General features: G+C 38.1%; 1 protein-coding gene across 1 annotated transcript; it reads right to left on the bottom strand.

Annotated features, from left to right (window-relative positions):
• Nucleotides 1-1,187: 1,187 nt before the first annotated feature.
• LOC125194076 (cycloartenol-C-24-methyltransferase) lies at nt 1,188-5,954 on the bottom strand. Its single transcript, XM_048092085.1, has 14 exons — nt 5,745-5,954; nt 5,545-5,662; nt 4,267-4,333; nt 4,052-4,125; nt 3,660-3,744; nt 3,520-3,575; nt 3,057-3,111; nt 2,756-2,803; nt 2,588-2,671; nt 2,363-2,479; nt 2,196-2,279; nt 1,980-2,105; nt 1,778-1,875; nt 1,188-1,455 (listed from the first exon to the last, which is right to left on the bottom strand). The coding sequence occupies exons 2-14, from the start codon at nt 5,625-5,627 to the stop codon at nt 1,392-1,394; spliced, it is 1,041 nt and encodes a 346-aa protein (XP_047948042.1). The 5' UTR covers nt 5,628-5,662; nt 5,745-5,954; the 3' UTR covers nt 1,188-1,391.
• Nucleotides 5,955-9,599: the final 3,645 nt, after the last annotated feature.

The raw sequence follows: 9,599 nt of genomic DNA, 5'->3' as shown, positions 1-9,599 counted from the left end.
TTATCTATTAAGTATTACCCCTTCCCCCTTCTATAATTGAGTCATTTTCCTTCTTTACTCTTAACTCATTAAATTATGTGCTCAAAAAAAATACTCCTTCCGTTCCATAGTAGTACAGTTACTTCTTTTCGGCACAAAGATATTAAGAAAGAGATATTAAATATAATAAGTGTAGAGATAATAAAGTAGGAAAGAGAGAAAAGTAGAGAAAACAAAATAAGAGAGGGAATAAAGTAAGTGAGGAAAAAAGTGTAACTTTTGCTAAATAGGGAAAAGACTCTATTATGATGGAACGTCCCGAAATGAAAAAATAATTCTAATACTATGTAACCGAAGAAGTATTTCAACTACATACAGCCAGAGGAGGTACTATTTTAAAGATGTAACTCTAACCTCCACAATACGCGACGATAGGACAAACAAGACTCATTTTTATTTTATCCATCTCCTATTCAAATCTGATACTTATGTATCACGCGTACCACTAAACTATTACTATTGGTATTTGGTAGTCTAACTAGAATGCATGACAAAAATCCTTGTATCAATTCTCTCCCTTTTATTCTATTTATACTATTTAGTAGTAAAAGCATCATCATCAATAATTTAGGCGAGTGAGCGTGTGTTATAATTTATTCACCAGAAATCAAAGAAGCATAGCATCAAATCTTTGGGAAAATATCACTCAAGGAAGCAATTTGGTATCTTCCTATTTTACTTTTTCTTATTCAACGTTGAAATTTGTTATATATCGGTATAACATCTGACGAACAAAAGTGAATTTATAAGTGCCACACATCCATAAAACTACCATGTGAATCACCCCTCGCAATTCCAGCTGTGAATTTCTCTATCCTCCAATAGTAATTTATAAGCAAAAATAGATTCCAAAAAACCTGGCACATTACGAATTTGCTATTTCCCTTTACAATCTCACTGTGCACTACCACCCGCCACCACAATGTGGCGGCTGCAACCAGTGGCAACGGTGAGGATGTCACGGGTCACGCTGATACTATAAACTTCATTATTTATACCCCCGTGTCCTAGTCCGTCACTGAGACTAAATTCTTAGCACCCTTTACCACTCGCTAATATTTCATTAACTAATCTGTGTTGATTGTGATGGAAATGAGAGACTATTATATACATATCTACACAAATTCACCATAAGTTAGTAGACATTGTTGCAGTTTTGAAGCCTTCTACTAAATCAGAGTGATGAAACATCAAGTACAGGAAGGGGCGCAAGCGAACCCAAAACACAGGTTTGTCAAAAACTAACTAGTTTTGTAGTTAACACTACAATAAAACAAACAAGTTTAGCATTCTCGAATCCACCAAACTTAACTGGGGAGGCAAATGGCACACACCTACCATCACCAGCAGATTTACTCAGCCTCCGTGAGGGGCTTGCGAGCCAAGAAGAAGTACATAGATGTGAAAATCTCTTTCCTGAAGACGAAGGCTTGTGTCAGGCATCAGAGGAGGAAATATGAAAACAGAAAAAGGTAAAATCACGGCAATCAAGCTTCCACATATAATTAGTGCTTGAGATTTTGAGGTGCCACTCAACATGTGTTGCTTTCTTCTGTTACCATGCAGGAAAACAGAAATTGAGCACACTTTGGATACCTATAGAGAGGGGGGAGGTAATATTGTTTATTTTGATGGATTGATTCATTTTGACCTTATTTGATCATCTAATCCTTTTAACTACTCAACAATACGTTATATAAATCTACATTATGAAACTTAGTAAAGGATGTATTCTTACCTTCCCCCATCAACAAGTCCTTCTGCAGCCTTCTCCAAGAAAGCTTGAACCCGTTGGCTTCCTTTAGGGGCAACTCCAACTTTTTCCAGAGCAGCCACCTGAACAGACAATTATCAAAGAGGAACCTTCTTCAAAACGACAGCACGTGATATAAGATTTGAACAGGCTATGGTGCATTAGTGTGGAGTAATGGAAATATTACCAGATTTCTCGTACAAAAACGACCAAGTGCCGTCAGGCGAAAAGTGCTGAGAGAGAAGTAGCTTGCATCTATGGGCAAGTACCATGGAACAGGTGAGTCCACTGCAAGATCTTTCTCCCACACAACCTTTGGAACAAAGATATATTCAATTATCGTATTTAAATTTCTGGGTTAAACCAGTAGAGTTAGTTGGTGCGTCAAAAGTTTGATATTTACCTCAAAACCAGCTTTCTTGACAGCTTCAAGGCATTGGCTTGTCAGCCTTATGTCAGGGAGGCCATTACCTAGTTCGATTTCAGCCTGTGCAGAGAGAATTTTAGAATGAACCGAGGGAATTGTGATGGAGCGTATGTTAGGGAGGCATTTCTACAACTAGTGATCACCTTAATCTTCTGATGTTCTTTATTATTAGGATCGTAAGCATCAGTCATGCACCACTCGTATGCAGCAAAACACTGGCCAGGTTTGAGTACCCTGTATATCTCCTTATAGCAGCCAACCTGGAGGAAGGTAGCAAGTCAAGGAATTCCTTAGTAAGAATAATGGGGTATTCATATCCAAAAGGTAAGCACATCGAGCGCAAATTTAGAAGGGTTTAAGTTTCATACTGCATCTGGGGCATGGCAAGTCGCTTCAATTGCATACACTGCATCATAGCTATTGTCAGGGATTGGCATCTTCATGAAATCTGCCTGTATTGTAAACAGAATTATTAGATGAGTATAAGAAAATCAAGATAAGTATTGAAATAAGATTTTAAGTGCAACTTTACTGACTTTCACAAAGTCACAAGTCTTGTCCAGTCCAGCAATCCGGTTTAGCACCTATACCAATATACAATTGCGAAATATACAAATCGAGACCTCAGGAAGAGAAAAAACATTAAAAAGGCAGTTCTAATTTAGAGATGCCCATAGGAGATAACGATAATATGAGATCATAATCTACATATAACTCTAAAGTTATAACTTAGCAGAAAGGTGCTCCAACACGAAATCATGGAATCATAGTAGTGGAACAAATGCAGTTATCCACATATAATTATGCATTACTGTCAACATAGGATTAGACACATACCTTTCCCCTAGAAATCTGGTATTCATTGTTATTGAGACCTGTGATTGATGTCTTGCTGCAAGATGTTAATATGAAGTAAGTGGTTAAGCAGCAGTGATACTCACAGATAAGTAGGGGTCAAGTGTGCAACGCCTAACTAAAGTGCAAATACTAACTAGATCTCGATCTTCATCATGATCATATAGAAAATTACAGAATCACATACTTATTATATATACGGAAATGATTGTCAGTTAAGCTACTTCTGGCACCACTACATGGATAGAAAACAAAAAAAAAAACACAATGGCTGCAAAACCATATTTGAGGGGGAAATGAAAATTTTGGATTAAAAATCTGAAACTGTTCATATCATCTCAATTGCTCAATGTAAACTAAAAGATGTAGGGAAAAACTGGCTTATCAAATGAAAACAGAGTTGACAAATAACGAAAAAATAGAAATTATTGATTTCTCATATCACCTAAAGCGAGCAATTTCTCTTAATGGTCCCCCAATTCCACATCCTACGTCCAATACCTACAAGACATGGACAAAACTCCACAGTTATTCAAAGCAAAGAAATGTAGGTCCATTTTGGCTCAGAAAAGAAGCTCAAAGCACCTTTTGTCCTGGTTTCAGGCCAAGTTGTAAAGCAAGGAAGTGCTCATGCCGCTTGATGCTCTCTTGAAGAGATTCGCCTTTCCACCTGTAGGATATTACATTAACCAGATTCAGTGATTGTTACAAGATGCAATTCAAAGAATCTAAAACATTCCTGGCCTGGCAAGAAATGATCAAATTAACAGGTTTAAATGTAGTGTTTGACTTGCATCTACCACTAGCGATTGGTTCCAGACTTCCAGATATTGGAACTGCATAGTTAGGAATCACAGGATACAAGGAATTGGACCATTCAGTAGTTTCCTGTATACTTCATAATTTTAAGCCATGGTATGGAGTACTGAAGGTTTCTCTTGTTGAGAAAAGTAATTATGACACAGCAAATCATTTACCTGGGTGCAAAATGGAATGATTCTCCCCATCCATACTCATAGAAACTTGTGACTAGATCATAGTACTTATTGACCTGGGAAATTAACGGTAAGGTCATTTTTGCAAGTAATATTTTAGCTCAAATCATGTATCATGACACATGCTATAATGTTAACGCCATTAATCAGCATCATTTGCAAAAGTGAAAGCCAGTGTGACAAATAAGAAATTTTACCATGTCAGTGTAGTTGGCTTTTCTATCTTCCTGATCACCTCCATAGCAAACATGATACTTCTCGTACCTGATTTACAAAGAAATGAGTAGTGTTATGAATATAAAGATAATGATAGTAGAATGACAAAACCAATTAAAAACCTGTGGTCTACAACGAGAAGAAAATTCAATGGAACAGGAAAACATTAACGAATCAGAAGAATCTGAAATAACAAGTTCATTAGTCACTCTTTCTAAAATAATAACTATGCATGCATACTAGTTGAAGTCCATGAAACAAATCATAACTTATCTTTTCAGTAAAAGAACAAAATTTTATCACTGAATGGTTAGAACCATTTTAATAAATTTACCTAAAAGTGATACAGAACACTTTCTTAGAATCATAAAGAAAAACTTTGGGACAGCAAGCATCATGTCCATACCATACAGGTTACATACGACATTCTTGCCTTGAGCACGGAAAACGGTATGTTACTCATTTATAGTTCGGTATTAAATCAAGCAAGACATCTTTTAAGTCAATGGCATCTCCAGTGCCAAAAGAAGACAAGGAAAAAAAATATAAGTACTCAAATTAATTAACATTTTTGTTCAAATTTGACTTCTAGCTCTGTGGTTAAACACACGCGTGCAACACACAAAGTGACCATCTCTGATTTGTGAAAACTCCGATACAGATTGGAACCAAGCAAAGGGCCTAAATTTTCCAATCTTCGTTGGATTGTCAACAGTTTTACTACAGTAATTAATACGATATAGTAAAATTTAAAATATTGGTTCACTAACATTTTAAGTAGAATAGACCGCCATCATTCTCACTAATATTTCGTATAGAAAATTCAACACCACAAAGTTGAGAGTGAAAGTCCAAGCAAATGGGACCAGTTTACCACCTGTCAAGATGTGGCATTCCACTCAATATCAATAATCAGATCCACCACACATTCAGATTCATTCACTAATAACAACCAGGTCAAAAAGAGACAAAAGAAAATTGAGCAAAAAAAAAGCAGATGGCCGTTTTTTTCCAACTATGTCAATGCCAATGCCATGAGATTGATTGAAAGAAGACTATTGTTATGCTTCAGAATTAACGGAGAGAAGACAATGCCTTGAAACCAGAGTCGTGGCGACTACAGAATTAATTAACAAAGGAACAATGGTTATGCTTCATAATTGATAACAATGGAAATCGTGTTAATGTCACCGATTCAACTTGAGCAATCAGCCCAATCTGAAGATGCAGCATTAGAGAGATGAGGGTTAAAAGGTTACTTGTCCACAGCGGAGAGAACATCATCTTTTTGGATCTTTCCGCCGACGCCAGATGCCAGATCCAGTGTTCCCGCCTTGGACATGATTAATCACAACTCCGGTGGGGAATCTGGAAGATCTGAGACGTGAATCGAGACAAATTCCAGATGAGGAACACAGCGTAATTCACTATAAATCATAAATGCAGGAATTGCACTAACCTCACGCCCAAAACTGCAGGAGATTCTTTGAAGTGAAAGTCTGATCAGAAAGGGAAGCAAATAAAAAGGAAAGGTAATTGCAATGAATTTGTATGGCTAGAGAGAGAGAGGAAGGGGCAATGCATCCAGAGAAAACAAAAGGTGTGAAGTGTCAAGATTTGGAGTTTAGCGACAGAGACAGTGTCAGTGGTTCAGTGTGGCCGCCACGTCATCCGATCACGTGCTTTCGATCGGCCGGCTATTTCTCGGACTTGATCTTCTCAAACACTATATTTAGTTAAATAATGGATCCACCTCCTCTTTTTTTTATTCTTAATTTTCATTTTATACATCCACAACAAGATTATGAACTAGTTTTACCTTTAAATATGCTGAGGCGAGGGTTGAGAAAGTGTGATGATCAGTCAGTTAGAGATTTCCATAAGAGATTGCGTACTTCATGTATGAATGAAGATGCAGTATTTTATCCTACTCCCTCCATCCCAAGGAAGATAGACCCTTCCTTGGGCGGCACGAGATTTTATGCAACTTTATTTTGCGTGTTAATTGAAGAGAGTAAATTAAGAGAGAGTGTTTCCATTTTTTATAATGAGTCAATCTTGTTTGGAACAAATCAAATAGGAAACTGAATTATCTTCAACGGGACCAAAGAAGTACAACATAATATTGAATGTATCTCTGCCAATAGGCTTTTATCGAAGGTTAGCATTGTAATTGTTGGGGTTGTTTGGAGTCGGGTGCATAGACATTTGTCGAGCATGATGCAACTCAAATAAAGATGAAAGAGTACACCGAAATAGACTGAAAAAATTAAAATTACATAATCTTAAATGGAAATAGAACTCTTAACAAAAGCTGAATCGAGTAATGTCTCTTTCTGCAAGAAGAGATACGTATTGATAATGCTCTCAGTTCAGGCGCATCATCTTCAAATATGAAACAGTTTTGCCTCATTCAGTTTAGGATTGTTTTATGGGTGATTAACTCGTGTTTTTGATGATTTAAGGTGTTTAGAGTATGATTTTCACCACAGATACACTAATTAGGCAAATTAATTAGTTTGTCGAAGTGTTTTTGATGATTTAAGGTGTTTAGAGTATGATTTTCACCACAGATACACTAATTAGGAAAATTAATTAGTTTGTCGAAGTTTTGTAGTGAAAACAAGTTCAAACGAGTAGAAAATGGATGGAACGAGCCGAGGCATAAGGTTCACCCGGCCAGGGGTTTTCACACTAAGAAACGCCGGCTCGTGTGTTCTGAGGAGGAGTCCAGTAGGTTCGCCCGGCCAGGCGTTTTCCATCCGACAAAACGCCCATTCGGGTGTTTGGCGCAAAAAGCGGGTTCCAAAGAGAACGTCTGATCGGGTGTTTTCTCACTTACAAATCGCCCGACCGGGCAATCGTGTCTGCTACTCATTTGCACCTTATTTTCACTACGAATGTAAAAGGGATCTCACTCATTTTTTAACCTCAACTTCCAAATAACCCAATTTGAGCTTATCTAGGGATTGCAAGGTGATTTGAGGGCCAAGGGCTTCTCCACTCAAGAGATTGAAGGAACAAGACATCCTACCACCATATCTACCACTTGGGAGTTCATCTTTCCTTGTTTTTCACGTCTTTTTTGTTGTGGTTGCGCCGCCGATCTCACACACTTTTACCCGGTTGTCGAACAAGAAACTAAAACACACAAGAGCTTACGTGGTTCGGCAAAGAATTTGTCTACGTCCACGGAGAAGGTATATCGGAGTTTATTGATCTAGCTCACAAACAAGACTCTCACACTCTACAAATTGAAACGCCTATGGTTAATCACAAGTAAGGGTAATCTATCAAAAAGTGTGAAATTTTGTGTGCTCTCTGTTTTTTTCTACAATTAAGCATCTAGCTTATATATGTGTGTGGGATTACAAGAGTGTGAAAACTAACTAACTTCTTGAACCCAAAATTAGTTATAATCGCTTAGACACCAACGGCTACCTCCAACACTTCAATTCTTGATCTCACTCGAGCCCCAAATGGCTCTCACTGACTCAGCCCGATGCTCCACTGAGTTTGCAGGAGCAGAACTCACAATTCTCCACCTTGATCCTGCAAACTAGACCAACACATAACTCCCTTCTCATCTCAACCCAGAATCTTAACACTCCACAATCTCTACCAGTTCCAAGCAATGCTTGAACTTTGAAACTGGCAGAGGTTTGGTTAGCATATCAGAAGCATTATCCTCAGTAGGAACCTTCACAACATTTATTTTCCCACTTTGTATCTCATCTCGAATGAAATGCCTCCTGATGTCAATATGCTTGCTCCTCTCGTGAAATACCTGATGTTTAGCCAAGCATATTGCTGAGTTGCTGTCGCAGTTGATCTTAACTGCACCCAATTCTAATCCCAGATCTTGCAAGATACCTTGTAGCCATTTTCCTTCCTTTGCAGCCTCTGTTAATGCAATATATTCAGCCTCCGTTGTGGATAAGGCAACCACAGACTGTAGGTTTGATTTCCAGCTGACTGCCGTTCCAAATAGTGTGAAAACATATCCATTTTGAGACTTTCTATTATCAAGATTCTCTGCATAGTCCGAGTCACAAAATCCCTCAAGAACTTCACTACCTCCTGACCATGCTCCACCCCCAAACTTCAGCCCAACACTCACAGATCCCTTAAGATATTTTAGGATCCACTTCAAAGCATTCCAATGCTCTCTACCTGGGTCAGCCATATACCTACTTGCCACACTAATAGCATGAGAGACATCAGGCCTTGTGCATATCATCAAATACATTACACTGCCCACTATATTGGCATATGGAATCAATGCCATCTCCTTTCTTTCTACAGCTGACTTAGACATTTGCTCTTTGTTGAGTCTGAAATGGCTTGCTAAAGGGACAGAAACTGACTTAGTATCCTTCATCTGAAATCTTTCAATCACCTTTCTGACATAATCTGCTTGAACCAACTTTAGCATCTTTTTCTTTCTATCTCTTAAAATGTCTATGCCAAGAATTCTTTTAGCCTCCCCCAAATCCTTCATATCAAATTTGAGCCTAAGATCTTCCTTAACTAACTGCAATTCCCTTTTGTCTGGACCTGCCAACAATATATCATCTACATACAACAGTAGATAGGCAACAATCTTCCCATTCCTTTTTCTGAAATAGACACAGCTATCAAACCCAGACCTCTCAAATTCCATTGTAACCATATGTTCATGGAACTTCTTATTCCACTGCTACTGCTTTGCTTGATACCATAGAGACTTTTCTTCAGCAAACATACTTTCTTCTCTTCTCCAGGCCTTTCAAAACCCTTAGGCTGCACCATATATATTGTCTCTTCCAAGTCTCCATGTAGAAATGCAGTCTTCACATCAAGTTGATGTAGTTCCCAATCAAAATGAGCAGTCAAGGCCAACAGAATTCTAATAGAAGTGTGTTTCACTACAGGAGAAAAGATCTCTATATAATCAATCCCTTCCACCTATGTGAATCCCCTGGCTACAAGCCTAGCTTTGAATCTTATGCTTTCAACTTCTGCCACTTCTACCTTTTTCTTGAATATCCATTTGCAGCTAATCAACTTTTGTGTTCTCGGATCATCCACCAAAATCCAGGTACCATTCTTTAATAAGGACTCTATTTCTTCCCTCATAGCCTTAATCCACTTCTGGCTTTTCTTGCACTTAATGGCCTCCTCATATGTTGATGGCTCTGTGAACAATACCACCTCAGCTACACATAGTGCAAAGAAACTCATATCATAATCTGAGAATCTATGGGGAAGTCTGATATCTCTCCTTGGATTTCTTCTTGGCAATTGGCTATAAGTTGTTGCCTGCTGAGCATCA

Source organism: Salvia hispanica, chromosome 6 (genome assembly GCF_023119035.1).
Source record: "Salvia hispanica cultivar TCC Black 2014 chromosome 6, UniMelb_Shisp_WGS_1.0, whole genome shotgun sequence".
In the NCBI taxonomy this organism is placed as follows: domain Eukaryota; kingdom Viridiplantae; phylum Streptophyta; class Magnoliopsida; order Lamiales; family Lamiaceae; genus Salvia; species Salvia hispanica.
Note: the sequence above shows the minus strand (reverse complement) of the source record. Positions and strands in the feature narration are given on the sequence as shown.